Here is a 17,598-nt window from a genome sequence, read left to right on the forward strand (position 1 = left end):
AAGGTGTCTAGCTTAAGTTTCGTGTGGACTGTGGTCAGGTTCCTTGAGGAATTAAAAAACTGCGGTTTGAGCACACTTTTGTGTGGAGTTTATTTAAGTCTGATCATTTTATCTATTTTATGTTTTATTAAATAGCTATAATAAATCACACACTCGTGCATTAAATGGGTTATTTGTTCTTGCCCACAACTTTATCCTTATTTTATGTTGTTCTTAAAAAACAACTTACTGTTTTATCGTGTTCTATCATTCGGTGGCTTCTTTTAAATTGCGTGGGTGCCCAATGGGCTCAGAAGTAAGTCTGAAGGCTTACGATGCTAAAAATTGGGTTAAAATATTCGTAGGAAGCAGAACACAGATAGTTCATTCTGTAGCTTTGGGCTAAACAACAACCAAAACAAACTAGATTACTTGGTGAAAATAATGTGAAGTCCATTTCACGTAACAATAACAAGTAGTTTGTTTATTTTATAACGTTCATATAACATTCGTTCACTTTGACACAAGTAGTAGGCCTAAATGTTTCAACAGTACCTCCACAAAATACAACGTTTCAATGTAAACTAATAGACCTACATTTAACAACAAATAACTTAATAAGAGAATAAACGCGATAACTTTCACTGAATGCTCAATAACTTCTCATTAATTACATCACTTTAACTGGTATTGTACTCAGTACTTTATTGATTTTCGTATTTATAATGTATCTTTGTTTCGTTATCCTGTACTGTTTAGGTGTTCTAAGACCACTTTTATAAACTTGGTCTTAAAGTAATGTGCCCTTTAGCAAACATCTAAATTGAAACAACGAAAATATAGCTGACAACAATGCAATTAAGACAACGCCAGTCACAAAGAATTATGACCATAAAGATAACAATTTAAGTGTTTGTTAGTTTTCTTTTTAGACGCATATCTGATTCCTAGGCCCCGAGGTTGTATGAAACTCTTCAGTTTGCGAACATTTAATATTCTTGGATTAAAAGCTGTGGTAAATAGTACAATCCTAAAACTAATGTACGAAGACTGACTTTTACACACATTTGTTAATATGAAATAATTCAATTTTTTAAGTTATTCTTTATCAAGCAGCATGTTATTTAATTTGTTAAAAATTAATGTTTTATAAATATAGTTTTTGTTCGTTCATTTCTTTGTCTCCTTTAATTTTGTGTTTTTGTTTTATTTAATCAGAATTTTTTATTTAATTTAGTAACAATCTAGCTTGTTATTATGGAGTTTTGGTTAAAATTTGAATTTTTATATTAGTTACAACTTACATTGCAGAGAGCGTTATATACTGGCGGCAAAAGTTAGCACAAGATTCAAGTACAGGCTGTGTGTTGTGTTTATTTTTAAAGTTAATGGTTTCTTTGCCTTTTGATTCTACTAAGTCTTAAACAGAAGTGTAAGTAAAATATTTTCAATGTTATTTGTTTGTTTTACGCTATAACATTTCTTGCTATTTTATAAACTTTAAGAAATAATTGAGTTTCACTTTCAGTCTAGTTAACTTAGAACTAAATAGTAAAATTCAATTTCAAGCATTTCAGCATATAACTTATAATTATAATAAGACTTAAAGTGAAACTTAAATTGAACTAAAAGTAAAACGTAAAAAGTTGAATATTAACTACTTTATGATATTAACTCAGTTTCTGAACACCTATTCCCTGGGGTTGCTGTTATATTCCTTCTGTGAATGTGAAACTTTGATTTGAAAGAGAATGATTTGCATTGCAAGAGAAATACTAGGGTCCGAAGGCATATTCCCCAGATAATTTTCTAAATGAGAAATAAAAGATGGTATTTCCTGCATTTTGTTATGCATTTCTCTTATAATAATAGCCTGAACGTACATGTATTTTTTTGTAAAATAACTATGCCAGCTTCTGCAGTATTTATTGATTGTGTACCACTAATTCACATCTGAACACTAAATTATATGTTATTCGGTTCTTCATTCTTGGAATGTGCACGTACACCTTACTTAAATTCACTGCTAATGGAAAATTGCACCTTTAGGTTTTGTATATGAAAGATTAAAGGAGTTTAACTGTTAGTGTTAAGTGTACAATTTCTGATAGTGCAGTACTGTGATAGGTGTAATATGTGTGGTGGTTGCAGGTTATTCACAGAGGCTGTGTTATTTCTGTGATTGAACTTCTTATCAGGAAGGTGATATTCTGGTACTTATGGGTGGGTGAGTGGGTGGAGTTTCCATTATTGTTTCTTCTTATTTTTCATTAATTCAGGGCTAGCATCATGACTCACTAAAATAATCAATATTAGTGGTCTTTTATTATTCCACTATTAAAGTAATCAAACTATTTCCATTATGGTTTCTTCTTATTTTTCATTAATTCAGGGCTAGCATCATGACTCACTAAAATAATCAATATTAGTGGTTTTTATTATTCCACTATTAAAGCAATCAAACTATTTCCATTATGGTTTCTTCTTATTTTTCATTAATTCAGGGCTAGCATCATGACTCACTAAAATAATCAATATTAGTGGTTTTTATTATTCCACTATTAAAGCAATCAGACTATTTCCATTATTGTTTCTTCTTATTTTTCATTAATTCAGGATTGGCATCATGACTCACTAAAATAATCAATATTAGTGTTCCAATTGTTATTATTTTTGAATATTCAAGCTATCCAAGTCTCATGCAAGAATGATCAATTAGTTGAATGTAATCGATTTGTGACCCTGATGATTAATTGGTTATCAAATTCCATTAATTGTCCAGCTCTACCTGCGTTTGGCATTCAGCAGCCTACAGAAAGTTTTCAACAATTAGACCAGCTGTTGTTGCTTACTCTTCATGGCAGAGCTCTGGCAAATCTGTTCAAAACAATGAAATTAGACCATTATCGGCAGACTAGAAAGACGGCTACTCCTTATTTTAGGTGTTTATGATTTCAGAAAGTAGCAAATATCTGATCAGAGTAATTTAAGTTGATGTCAAACAAACTACTGATGAGAAACTTTCAGAATGTTAAGAAAAGTTAGTAAGGAAAAACTCCAGTTTTTAAATCATAACTTTGTGTACACATCAGTTTCTTTTAAATTTACTGGGGATTTTTTGTCCTCTCACACAGCTTTAGGAATCTTAAAAACAGGAAATGGAGTTGCCTTCTCACCACAGACGAAGAACAGTGCAGTTGACAGGAAGCAGAAAGGAATATGATTATCCTCACATTCTTCAGTTTTACAGGCTCCCTCCAATTGGCAGCATAAGTCTCAAAGAATTTGAAGAGTTTGCCATTGAAAGACTACAAGGTTAGTGCATTTTTTTTGTTAACCCTTGTAACCCTTGACGATGGTTGTTAGATGATTAACTGAACTCCTCCACACCTAGAGAATGTAAAATCGTTGTGACATTACATTTGGCTCATCTACTAAAACCAACCAGCTAAAGTCATCTGAAGTCATTGTAATATTTGTTTATCCACTAAAACCAACCAGCTGAAGTCATCGTTGTGACATTACATTTGGTCATCCACTAAAACCAACCAGCTAAAGTCATCTGGTCCACTAAAACCAACCAGCTAAAGTCATCTGATCCACTAAAACCAACCAGCTGAAGTCATCTGAATTCATTGTAATATTTGTTTGGAAGGTGAAGAGCAACATTTCATTTCATTGATTCACAACTTGGCATTGAGTTATACTGGTTTCAAGGAATTCCAACTGTTATCAATAGCTCTGGACAAGGGCAAAAAAACAAGTCAAGTCTTCTTGTAGTGGTGAACTGTCAATTATATGTTTGGTGATTTTAATTGTTTTTCACTCAACACAGTAATTCTATATATACGTAACAGTGATGCTAATAATTTATTCTTCTGAAATATTCCACAGACATGTTGTTTAAGATACCAAAACTAAATATGAAGCTCTCTTACTAGTTTCAGAGAATTAAACTCCTCATCTGTAACTCTGGACAAGAGTAACTCTGCTGAATAATTTAGAAGAACAGATTACTAGCATGTATTCTACATATTCCTATAACAATATAGGTTCACTGTGGTGAGTAAAAGAAATAAAAACACATCCTCCGTATAAATTTCAATTTGTTACTTTAGTTGATAAATTTTCTTAAATTTATGCAATAACCTGGAGAAGACAGACCAAGGTTCTGTCGAAACATCTAATATTTTACTTCAAAAATAAATCACTTTATTATGCTTGTAAATTATTTGCCAACTTGTTTATTATAATAAGCTTATGTTTTTTTCTGTATGATTTTTGTAATTGAGAAAAATTTTCTTTTTCTTACAATAATTTATATATTGTTTGAAAATTTATAGTGATAAATATTTTACTTAAATTAACTTCACAATGCTATTTTACTAGGGTTAACTCAGGCATTTGTAATCTTTAATTTTGTTTGACACAGTTGTAACTTTTTCAAAAAACTTAGAATTTCAGTAGAATGGATGTTTTACAGTTTTGAGAGCAGTTGAACGTGTAGGACTGAAGCACGTGAAATCAACCAACGACTATCGAGATGCATTTTTAGCTGAGTTGACTAAACAAAAATTGAAAGGATATGTAAAAAAAGCAAGTATTTTTTTACATTTCATTGTTTTTTAAACACAACCAAAACGTTTTTATGCCTAAATAGTTCCCCATGTAGAAAGTAACAGTGTCTTCCTCATGTCTGTGTGTGTGTATTTATATCTGTCAAACGTGTCTTACAATACAGTATGTAACTACTGCTGACATATGCTGATTCAGTGCCGCCTTCTATATGCAAATGGTTTTTTGGTTACCACTTACCTTGAGGATCTCACCTAAACGTTTCCATGCGATATTGATGAGTTGCTGCATGTGACAACCCTCCACCACCAGGAATGTGACACACCCTCCTAGCACAACTAACTCTTTCTATAATGAGTGTTCAATCATCAATTTTTGATTTGCCACTCACGTCTAAAGATATGTCTTGCTTACTTCATGTGTTTTGCTTACTTTTGCAGTATCTGCTCGTGGCGTGGACTACAAATTGGTCTGAGGGTCTGATATTGCTTGCAGATTGCTTATTACAGACAACTGGTTTAGGTATATCTAGATACCCATTAAATCACTTGAGTAATCATGAATTATCCACTTTTTTTTTGTCAGAGAACAATGCTAATGAAGTTTACAGTTAACCTTTTTTTTAAAGTAAACTATTAATTCTGGAAAGATATTTACGAAACAGTCCTCAATATATACTGAACTGAGCTTATAATTTTTAATAATCTTTTGGGACAATGTTATTGAAACAGTGTTTAGTGGTCCTGACCTTCTAGAACTAGTACAGTAAGAATAAAAAATGTAATTAAATGTGTGTTCAACTTCGAATTGTGATTTTCTTTATTCTTTTCAGTGACTTGACATGGTATTAAAGTGATCGTATGGTCTTTAGAGGGAGTCTAGGTGTGATTGCGATAAAATGTACAGGGTGCAATGAGTGCCAGATCAGGATTTACTTGGCAATTATGGCCTTGATTGCAATTTTTAGGAAGCTCAGAAAGATAAAGCACATTGATTACAGTTGGAGAACTTGCCGATTTGAAGATTAGGTAGAGATAATTTTGGAGAAGATTGTCTTATTGCAGGTGGGAGTAAGCAGCTTAGGTGTAGAAATCCAGGAAACAAGACAGGAAATGGATAAGTTAGGTTAAAGGTTGCTTTAGGAAGAAACCTTCTGGCCTTATATTAGTGAAAAACTTAGGCTTATAGAGGCAGTTTTAGATACACAAAAGAGTGAGTGATGTCAGAAGCTGTAAATCAGAAGAGCTGCTTGTAAAGTATAAAGAACACATTCAGAGGCTTAGGATAGAAATAGATCTGTGGGCCTCTTGGGGGTGATCCCTCAGGCTATACGTAGGAATGAATTACTTAGTATAATCCAAGGCTTAACACTTTTAGGACTGATGGGTGTTTCTTGGGGTCAAGAGGGTACCAAGGGCATGCTTGATTATCAAATTTCACAATTTAAAAGAAAAATGGTAATTATAACTATTTCATCAACTTTTTTTATGTAAAAACTTGTAAGAGTTGATATTTTGTACCTTTGACAAAAGTATTTGGTGTAATTTGTAAAGAAAGGTTAAAAAAAAGTTTGACCTTGCATTATAGAAAGGGAGTTTAGGAAATGGGAACAGACACTTCTTTAGGATAACTAGGGCAACAAGGAGTTGGAAGAAAGGAGATTTAGAATTTAACAAGTTAAATATAAGTTTTACAGATAAATCTGTCAAATTTGAAGGTAAATATATAGTACATTGAAGAATAGGTTTACTTGTTGATGTTCTAATGTTACAAGTATTTGTTAAAGTGAAAGGTTAATACATAATGGGAATTACTGACGCTATATTAGATTTGAAAAACATTGATAATATGAATTATTTTTAAATTCCAGGTTATAAGTTATTTAATTATTATAGAAGGTGTGATAAAGGATGAATTGTAGCCTGTTGAAATTGAGGGTGTGCGAAATAGTAGTTCAGATGTTGAAACTATATGGGTTACACTCAGGGATTTCCGGGTCAGATAGTTTTTAACTGGCAATTATTAAAGGCCATTTGACCAGACATATGAGGTCAACATGAACTTGTATATACACTTGTTGCAGCACATTCAAGTTTACACAACATAAAAACATGTTACTACAAAGGTCTCATTCTATGATTGCTCGACACTAGCTGCCTCTGCTGCATGAGTGCAGTTCCATCATCATCGGTGGCATAGTTTGTCATACTCGTGCAGTTTTTAGTGATATGAAAAAGCTACTTTTCAACAAGATGCAAAAATACTCATGTAACTAGAAATTACAATCAGGAACGAAACAGCAATTTAAGTGGCTTTCTTGGAATAAAAAATGCTTGCATTTGTAAATGCTGCATTCTGTCTAATATGTGGAAATTGCATTTGAAAAGCATGAGAAAACAGAAACCACAGAAAAATGTTAATGCATTTACCGATACAGGGAAACTAATACACTGTTAACCCAAGTAGGGAACTTAAAGAATTTGAAATAAAGTATAGTGTCTCGACAGCTTGTCACTGTAATGTTCGTCAACCAGACGGAATTATTAATAGCAAGTTCTGGTAAAGGAAACATTCTTGAAAATTGTATCGTGCAAAGTGTATGTGCCTAATAAAAAATGTTGTTTCATTGTTATTATTTGAAGAACTAATCGATAACCTAATATACAAAAATATTCATTGCTAACGATGAATCTACAGATGTGAGTGTAACAAACTTTTGTGTTTGTGTGTAAGAAAGTGCAGAAAGTACAAACATCTTTCCTAGGTTTAATTCCTGTCATATCTACAACATGTGAAAGCCTATTCAATGCTATTAGAGATTTTTTAAACTTTAATAATATTAATATAAGCTGTTGCATTGGTTTAGGTACTTATGGTGAAAACAATGTCAGTGATGGTTTTAATTCAATTCTTTCAGGGTTTAAGAATGTCAATCCTAACATTAAATTTGTGAAATGTACTTGTCACAGTTTAGTATTGTGATGTGGAAGTGATATAAAGATTTGCCTTCCAACTTAGATTACCTGATTTCTGAAGTTTCTCACTGGTTCAGTTTAAGTTCTTTACGTCGAGAGGAATACAAAAAAGTATATGCCACAATGAATGATGGAAATGAACACTTTGACAATTTTGTTACACCAAGTAAAACTCGATGGATTGTGGGAGGAAAATGCATATGAATAATTTTAGAACAATGGGAAGAACTTAAAGTTTACTTCTGCTCAATTCTTGACAGAAACTGAGAGAAATGATGAAGTTAACAAGCTTTATTTTATCTTTCCTTGTACAATGATTCAAAATACTTAATGCTGCATTCCAGGCATCAAATCCTCATCACAACAAGTTATTTCAAGATCTGAAGAACTAAGAAATTTTTTGTTTCACAAAGCGTGCAAAAATTTTCATCAGAGGAAATTGCCTTTGTCATTAAGTGATGGTAAACTTGGAGAAAAATTTGAACAAGTCTTAAAATATAGCAAAACAAGGAGTGATAAAAAAAACTAGTCAATCAGCATTCAACTAGACATTCGAGCCAATAAACTGATTGATGAAAGAGTTGATAAGACAACAATAAAATTGGAATGTATGAAATATTTTAATCCTAGTGTTTGCTATAGCCAAATTAAGCCGTGATTCATGATCTTCACCTTGAACAGAAGAAAATTTTGATATAATGAAAGTGGCTAATCAATATGAATGCATCTCTATGAAAACTAATTGGTGAGAGGAATCCTGCTCAAGTCATCCATTAATCGATACACGTGATAGCGTTCCCCAGTTACAGGTTAACAAAAATGACGTTTAAATAGGGAGTGTTTGGTTTTGAATAATTTGAGTTCATTATTGTATAGATGAAATAGTATATATAAGCATCGGATGTTTACTTATATTGTCGGCGCTGTTCAGCTTTGAATAATTTGAGTTCGTTAATGTATTTATAAAGTCGCATTTTTGAACATCGGATGATTACGTATTCTGTTGGTGGTATTTGCTACTGTAGCAAATTTGTTTGTATTTGTTTGTCTGATGCTCAAACTCGGTTTTGCATAATGATTTTTTTTCTTGCAACTTCGGCTGCCAAATATCCACTATATTGTGCATGCGTATCCAGATGTAACCATTTCCACTATTGATCGATCACATAAACTGCATGAAAAACTTACTTGATATACTGGAAGATTTTGCAAGAATCAATTCATGGATTTGTGTCAAAATTCTAACCTTGCAGTTATTGGAAAAGGTTCAGAGAAGGATTACTAAGATGATTCTAGGGATGGAGAGATTGTCTTATAAGGAAAGTTTAAGATCTATTAAATTATCTTATGTTGAGAAGAGAAGGATAAGAGGTAAACTTGTAGAAGTTTACAAGATCATCCAGGGAATCAATAGGATGAAAAGACAAAATTTTAAGATTTGGAAATGACAGATTAGGCTCCAGTTAAATGTTTTTATTTTTATAACAGAGAAATGTTCTTATAGAATGAGTTGCCTTTAACATTAGTGGAGGCTGGCACTTTACAAAACTTTAAAGGATGGGTTTAAGCATTATTTTATTCAAGGATAAGTGTGAAAGGGCATCAAAATGGACCAAATGGTCCGTTGTTGTCTTTATGCTAACTTCACTACTTACTGAATACATAATTATAAGTTGACTAACAAATCAGTGAAGTACACAACAGGTTTGATGAACAGTAAAAATTGTAATATTTTACAGGGACTTCAAAATGAACAACTTACCGATGATATGTATGATGAACGAAGAAAGGATCACATATCACACTTCATTCTACGTTTGGCATACTGTAGAACGTAAGAAAGTTTTTTAGTAGGTGGTAATTTTGCGATACTTTAAGCAGGGAACAATAGGCTGGTAACTAACTTTTGAAATGATGGAGAATATATTGGGAAGCTAAGCTAGAAGAAGTATTTTACAGTGCCAAAAATGTTGAATTGAGTTTTTTAGTACTAAAATAATCAGTTTGCAAAATGTTTTAAAGCATGTAGATGTTATTTATACATAAAAATAGATCGAAACCATGTGAAAAATACACGCACTTTATTATTTTAGTATCAGATGTTAGCATTTAAATGTAAGTATATAAAATGTAAATTTTAAATATTGCAATTTGAAAGATTAAAGATTTAACCTTTTTGACAGTAACAAGTTTTTATTAATCTACATTTTACTACTCATGGGTTATAATTTTAATGGTGTTTTTTTTTAAGAGAGTGTTTCCATTTTATTTCTTGACTAAAATAATTTTTTTTTACATTTACAGATTTTTGAAATTTTAGAAATATATTTACCATTTCAGCACTTAAAGCTGAGGTAATAGGCCAATATGTTATTCAGTTAGAGCATATTTGTAATATTTATAAAATTTATGAATTGTATTTTTAAGTGGATTTTTTTTCACAGTGAGGAGCTGCGTCGGTGGTTTATCAGTCAAGAATTGGACTTGTTTCGGTTTCGATTTGTTACAGAAAGTGAAAACTATGATAGTATGGAACACTTTTTCAAACTTAACAATCTAGATTATGCCCCTGTAAGTCTAAATATGTTTCAATCGGCTGATTATTTATCAAATCTGTACGGTTTTAGTCTTGTGTAAATTGAATAGTTGCAGTAGAAACATTTAACATTTTATATTTGGTTTCCGTTTACATTCTGGTAAACAGTAATTGTTTATCTTTTTTCCATATGGTAAAAGAATTTGAAGGAAATTAAAAGAAACAATTTTAAAAACTAATTTTCACTTTGTACTGATGATTAATTTGCCCATTTAGGATCTTTGTTATTCTATTTGTAAACAACAATATATCTAGCAGTTTGGGAAAATGTTAAAATTATTTTTCAGTATCAGTGTTATTTTATCTTAATGTGATACATAATTAAATCTCAATAATACATATTTACAGCACTTATCAGTATGTTTTGTATTTTGATCAGTTATATTAACCCTCAATTGTTTTGTATTCTGATCAATTATATTAACCCTCAGTTGTTTTGTATTCTGAGCAACAATTGAGGGTTAATATAAGATCAGAATACAAAACAATTGAGGGTTAATATAATTGATCAAAATACAAAAAGTTATATTAACCCTCAATTGTTTTGTATTCTGACCCATTATATTAACCCTCAATTATTTTGTATTCTAATCAGTTATATTAACCCTCAATTGTTTTGTATTCTGTACCATTATATTAACCCTCAATTATTTTGTATTCTGATCAGTTATATTAACCCTCAAACTATCGACTTTTATGCACCTTTCACTACCGTGGAATCCACATATTGCATTATAATGAATGGTTTTATGTTTTTGCTTGTCATAAAATATAAAAATTGATGAACTCACACATTTTTTGTGTGAAACACATAGAAAATCCTAGCAGAATTTAGGAGTATTAACCACAATATTGATATTGTTTTTAAAATATGTGTGCAAGACTCCTGTTATTAGAAATGCTAGAACAAAAAAGTTCAGAAGCTACGAGTAACTTGGTGGACAAGTAATTTATAAAATATATATATTTAATAAGCCAATAAGAGTATGGGTGGACCCTAACGTTAACGGTTTTAACATATGTTGTTTTTGGTTTTTTTCTCCAGATTTCAGGTGAAGAAAAAAGTAAAATTGCAAGTGAACTTAGAGATTCTAGCTTTAGTCTTTCTGATCACAAGGTGAAAGACATAAAATATTACAAGGTAAGGATTAGAATTAGATTTATAAATAGCAAAAGTAACGTATTGAGCTGTATAATGTAAGGTAAAGATGTTTTGAAACAAAGTGATGTGGAAGGAAAAGTAATGTCATTATATCATCAGGGAGACGTTCTAATGTATGTAAGGACATTATATATCTTTTTCTGTTGCCTTGGAGCAGCAGTGGGTTTTGATGGGCCTAACTGTTTTTTTTTATAATAGATTGTAATTAAAATTTTGTGTTTTTTTTTATGGATACTTGATATTTGAAAAAGTGACCGTTATTGACCACATGTAACAATTGGTATAAGAATGTATCTATTTGATCTATTATATGGTAGTTATCGTTAAAGAATAATTAGTATAGATATAAAACTCTTCCTTGGTTCAATGTGGGTTTAATTCTTGTATTAGAAGAGTGTCTTTCTAATTTTTCATTTGTTTACTTTGGTTTCTTTACTTAATATGTTGGTGTTTGGTATGGTTATACTGTGGTTATTTGAGATACAATGTTCAAAAACACAAGAGGGCGTATTTTTTGTGTTCATTGAATCTAGGTTCCGTATTTGTTTTGTTTCTCTGATATAGGAATTATAGAAATTGTTGCATTGTATTTTATAAATAACATTAGTATCGTGTTTGTCAGATTACCAGATTAAAATCTATAAAAACTTGATCAAATATTATTTGTCACCTGATGATGACCTAAGGAGGTCAAAACGTTGTACTTGTTTTGTATTTAAAATAAAAGTTTTTAATACCCATATCAACTGTCTCTACTATGTATGTATTTACTTCAAGTGGGTCCCTCGCCATGAGATACATCTTAATTTGTTGTTTTTAAGGATTCTGTTGCCTAGAACTTCAGTTGAATTCCATCTTTATTTAATGTCTACGGTAAAGCAGATGAATCCTTGTCTCTGCTTTAGATTTTTTTATTATTTAACTTTTTTCATTAAGTTTACCTGATGTTACTTTGTTCTATATAAATTTCTTAAAACTTTATTTTGAACTTCATAGACTTAGACCTAGCTGAAACGTTTTTTTATTATAGATTTGAAATCTCTTGGGAAAAAGAAAAATTAGCTAAATGTGCAAGATATAAATAATAGGATAAAAAAAAAAACAGAACATACTAGATGCCATGAAACTTAGATTACTATCTTGTTTTTATCATTTGCTACATATTATATCATGTTCACTAATTTTATGTTACAAAACTGACAAACAAAATAGGTTAAGTAATTCATTTTCTGTTTAGTTGGGAAATTTTGGCATTGGTTAATGGACTTAACTACAGTATCGATGATTTTATTTATTATATTCCTTGTGTAGCTCACATGTTATTAAATACCCTGTATTAACTGTATTATGGGTCATGGGCCCATAAGTATTATGATTAATAAATAGTTTAGAAAATGGCATTAAAAATTCATATCAACTCCCATTGGTTGACTTAGAACAAACATTGTTTTCTTGGTTTATACAACTAAAGAATCATATTTCAACTTTGTGATTATATTTTTCCAGATATTTTAGTATGTGTAGAGTATTGTGTAATGAGGTGGTTAAAAAGCTAAGTATAAGAGTTCGTGTGGTAGTGAAATATATTTCAGGGAATTATTTAATCTGATAGTATTTCTTCACAGGTTCCATTCTTAGAAGCTCTAGACTTGGTACGAGGTCGTAAGGTGTATTTAAACAAAGGCTACGTGTACATTCCTCGAATGGATCTTGTATCGGTTGTTTTAACTGTGTTTCGTAATCACCTCTCTCATGCTTTAGCTGTAAGTACAAGCCTAAATCATTTAAACTAGTAACTATAAAATATATTCTGTTCTTTCTTTATGATGTTACTTTTTGATCATCATCGATTAGGATATAATAATTGATTTAATGTAATTAGTTTTATTTATTATTATATTTTAATCAGAAATAAAATTTTTCATTGTTAGCTTGATATGTGGATTTAGGACTACCCTAAAACTATACCTCACAAGGTATTATTGGGATTATGGCCAAAGGTATCGCTAACAATGAGGGTACCTAACTGATTTTAAAGTAGTCCTTATAAGAAAGTAAGAAGAATCTATTTAATTATGTTACTGGCTAGATTTTTTAGTTCCAACCTATGTAAGAAGTTTTCTTTGATCAAGAGTTAGTGTTAACAGTTATATTAGTATCATTAATGTAGAAAAGGTTTTTCTTGACCCATATAATTTGTATATGTAACTTTGCTGACCATTGGTCATTCTTCTCTTGTGGCTTGCAACTACACAGGTTAAAGGTCCTGATCCTCTTACTTGAAGAGTGGTTGACCTATAGTTGATCCCTTCTAAAGCAAGCTCTCGTACTCCCGATATAAAAATATTAATGCTTTGAAGAACAGAATGTTACCAGTAACACTAAACTTGGATAGTCTGTCATTAAGAAGGAGAACAAGAGATTACTACCAGTTGTATATCTGAAATAGCAAATGTGTTAAATGGTAGTAAGGCTGGAACCACCATCTTGGAATTATAAACAAGATATTTGAAAGGATTTTAAGATAAAACTACATTGTCGAATAAATACTGATTTTCAAAAGCTACACAAGCAGTGTTTGGTACATATTCATCAGGAGGGATACTGGCTGAATTCCATAAGAATTTGTTTGGAGAAAATGTTCTGGAAGAGTACAGATATTAATCTGGGACGTGTTAGGAAAAAAAAAAACGACGAGTATAGAAAAAACATAATGCTCCTGAACGCATTAGTTAGACTAATACAAGGCAGGGGGCGTGTAAAATCTAACAGAATATTAACTCATATTTATATATATATATATATATTATTACTACAAGTCTAAAGAGATCTTGGATTCACTAGTTAAGCCTCATTTGGACTATTGCTCTTCTTATGTTAGGAAGAACATTGATTTGTTGGAGAGGATTCAAATGTGGGTTCCTAGGATGATTCTGGGGGAGAGTGGGTCATCATATGAGGATAGATTATAATCTCTGGAAGATAGATAAGGGTCAGTTTTGAACTTTTTCAATATTATTAATGGAATTAATAGAGGCAAGAACTTAAAGGAATGTAAAGAAAGTTGATTTATGGGGATCAGGGCTGGATTTATTGATTGTTAAAGAAAGTTGATTTATGGGGATCAGGGCTGGATTTATTGATTGTTAAAGAAAGTTGATTTATGGGGATCAGGGCTGGATTTATTGATTGTTAAAGAAAGTTGATTTATGGGGATCAGGGCTGGATTTATTGATTGTTAAAGAAAGTTGATTTATGGGGATCAGGGCTGGATTTATTGATTGTTAAAGAAAGTTAATTTATGGGGATCAGGGCTGGATTTATTGATTGTTAAAGAAAGTTGATTTATGGGGATCAGGGCTGGATTTATTGATTATTTTTCTGGTTTTTGAGGATTTTTTGGTATCAGGATGAGTCAAATAAAAGAACCGTCAATATCTAAGTTATAGTAGATATATATTAAATAGAGTCTTACAGTTGTTGATCTACTTACAATCTTTAGCTTCTTGACATCATTGCTGAATACAGTCCTGTGTTGTTTTTGAATCATTATTTATGACAGATCTATATATTTTATATTTATATGTAATCATTTCATACAGTTCCCTAGATATATATTTTTGTTTTGTTACGTAGACCATTGTCGAGGGTAATCCCATATTTTTTGTCAATTTAATTAGATGGCTGCACAAGTTTAAAAAAAATACAAGAAAATTCTGTATTGTATTAAATTTAATTGAACTCCAAGGCTTTTTCCCTTTATTATTTGAAATTTGACATTTTATTGAATACAGACACATTGGGGTTGAGAATTTCTATATCAATATTTTTCCAATGTTACTGATCTGAACTGTATGAAATGATTGACGTAACAGTTAATATTAGAGCTGTCTCTTTATACCACTCTTTATACCACTTTTTATTTCAGTTTCTTTTGTTTTACTTTTTTACTTGTTAATGATGAAGAGTAATTTGATGGTTAAGGTTACGTCTCGAGCCCTGCCTCAGTTGGAGGAAGACGGAAGATTACTAAGTATGCTGAATGGCTTGAATCAGCGGTATCTTGGTGATGATTATTCCAACAGTAAGAGAGAGGGTCAAGAGGGTCAAGTTTCTCCTCAGATGGTTGATGCAGTGAGTAAAACTGATTTAAAAGTACAAATGATGAAATATAAATTCTAGCTATCAAGAAGATTGACAGTATTGAATTATTAATTACACTTCCTTCTTAACCTTATGTACACGAGTGGGGGTCAAAGTGTGTGTCATGACTCTTACAGAGTTGCATTCAATTTAATTAAACTTTGTTATCAATGCATGTTAACAAATTTGGCATAAAATTTAGCTTATAATTCTAGTTTTATTGTTACATAAGTTCCTAATTTAAAGAGTAAGTATTTAAATAAATTTTCTGTTTTTACTTCCGTGTGTTATGTGATACCTCTCTGCTCTGAATTATCCATCTTAGATTTTCTTTCTTACCTTATATGGGTTTCAGATTGTTCACCAGTTAGATACACCAACTGTATATATATATATTGATTGGTCAGAACTTAAAATAAGAAATTTCCACGTTCCTTATTTTCTGAGATGTTGATACATTCTGTACACTCGCTACAGAAACTCCGTCCAACTCTTCATTCGTGTTAGGATGGAGACAATAACAGATAAAAACAACTTTTGGTGTTAATTTACTAGATTTTAGAGGTAAATTTCAACTGTAATATTAAAAAGATGTGATTTTCATGTTAAGAATGAAAACATCTTGAGAGTCAAACTGATTAAAGTAAATTTGGAGACATATCTTTAGCAGAAATACTTTATTAAAAGTTTTTTTTATGCATAAGATACTTGCAATTTGTACTAAAAGTTTACTAAATGTGTGAAGGTACATTAAGTAAATTTGGAAATAGAGAACCGATAGTAAACATAACATTTGCTCTTTAGTATGAGGTCGGTCCACTAGATCTATCCTGTGCTCATAGGGTTAAGGGTTTTAAATCCCTGAATCATTACTATCAAATTATCACATTAAGTCATCAACTCATAAACTTCACTTCCTGAGTAATTACTTTCGTAATCAGAGTATTTCAGAAGAAATAGAAAAATCAGAAAAAGTTAAAGCACATTAAGAGTAATTATTTGTTTTTACAGTTTAAATGAAAACAAATCCATTATTAAAACCTTGAAAGTACTCGTGCATTATTAAACTACTGTTAATGTTGTTTCGTCAGTTACTCTTGTTCTAATACTAGTTTTTAGATGATAAAAAAACCAAGATTGACAAGTGTCAAAATCTGATACATAAAGTTTCATTCTTTCGTTGCTGAAATACTGGCAAAATTACGGAAAGCTAAACTTTGTTTTTAACTTTTGTTGCTCAAATGCCCCAATATTTCCTATTTCATAAGGAGGAAATTCTGAGGCAACAAAGTGTGTTTTGTTATTCAAATGTTGATGTATAGCTGCATTGGTTTGCTAAAATCTGATAGAACCAGTTTTATTTCACTTGTGAATTTTGTCTTAATCGTCAGTCGTTATGATAATACCCAGCTGATGAAAGTTAAAGTTTGATGCAGAATTTTGTTTCATTCTTCACATTAACAAAGTCCAATTTTTTTTTACTTTCAACATTGAAAATCATTAAAATATAAAACATATATGCTTTAGATATTCTTTAGATAACTTGTTTCAGGCTTAAATGTACCTGTGTCTTCAGATTGATCAGTACTGTCACTAGAATTGTTTAACTGAATAGCACACAAACTTTTTAATTTTGATGAAAAACAGATATTGTTCGTGTTTATTTTTTAGTTGGCCAAATCGTCCTTTCCCCTCTGCATGCAGACACTTCATGAGACACTGAGACAAAGTCACCATCTTAAACACGGAGGGAGAATGCAGTATGGACTTTTCCTCAAAGGTATCGGATTAAGTCTTGAGGATGCTTTAAGGTTCTGGAGGGAAGAATTCGTCAAGATTATAGATAGTGATAAGGTGCGTGAATTACGACATTCACTGTAGTTTTATCATTTACATTTATTCAGACATCTTATCTTGCAGGCCGCCAACTTTCATCCAGATGTAGGTTATAGTAATTTACCTAGAAATTGTATTTTGTTTAATACACTTATTTAGAACTGTAGTGCTATTTTTGTAATAGTTATGGAAGTTTGGAATTTTACTAACTTTTCATTAAATATCTATGTATCATATCAAATGACTGCTAAAAATTTACTTTGTTAATGTTATATCCAGATTATCTTTTTTTGCACCTTTGATATTTATTATTAGTATACATTATTACAACC

The 17,598-nt window shown here is 31.1% G+C and overlaps 1 protein-coding gene across 1 annotated transcript; it reads left to right on the forward strand.

The window, feature by feature from the left end:
• Positions 1-2,857: 2,857 nt before the first annotated feature.
• Positions 2,858-17,284, forward strand: LOC106475443 (DNA primase large subunit-like; the record flags this gene model as incomplete). The annotated part of the gene is made up of 9 exons (XM_022379547.1): positions 2,858-2,921; positions 3,114-3,294; positions 4,463-4,575; positions 9,269-9,363; positions 9,974-10,100; positions 11,171-11,266; positions 12,913-13,050; positions 15,272-15,421; positions 17,102-17,284. Coding segments are annotated over exons 2-9 (1,059 nt in total), but the record flags the coding sequence as incomplete, so codon positions are not given.
• Positions 17,285-17,598: the final 314 nt, after the last annotated feature.

This window comes from Limulus polyphemus, unplaced genomic scaffold (genome assembly GCF_000517525.1).
Source record: "Limulus polyphemus unplaced genomic scaffold, Limulus_polyphemus-2.1.2 Scaffold8589, whole genome shotgun sequence".
NCBI classification, from domain to species: Eukaryota; Metazoa; Arthropoda; class Merostomata; order Xiphosura; family Limulidae; genus Limulus; species Limulus polyphemus.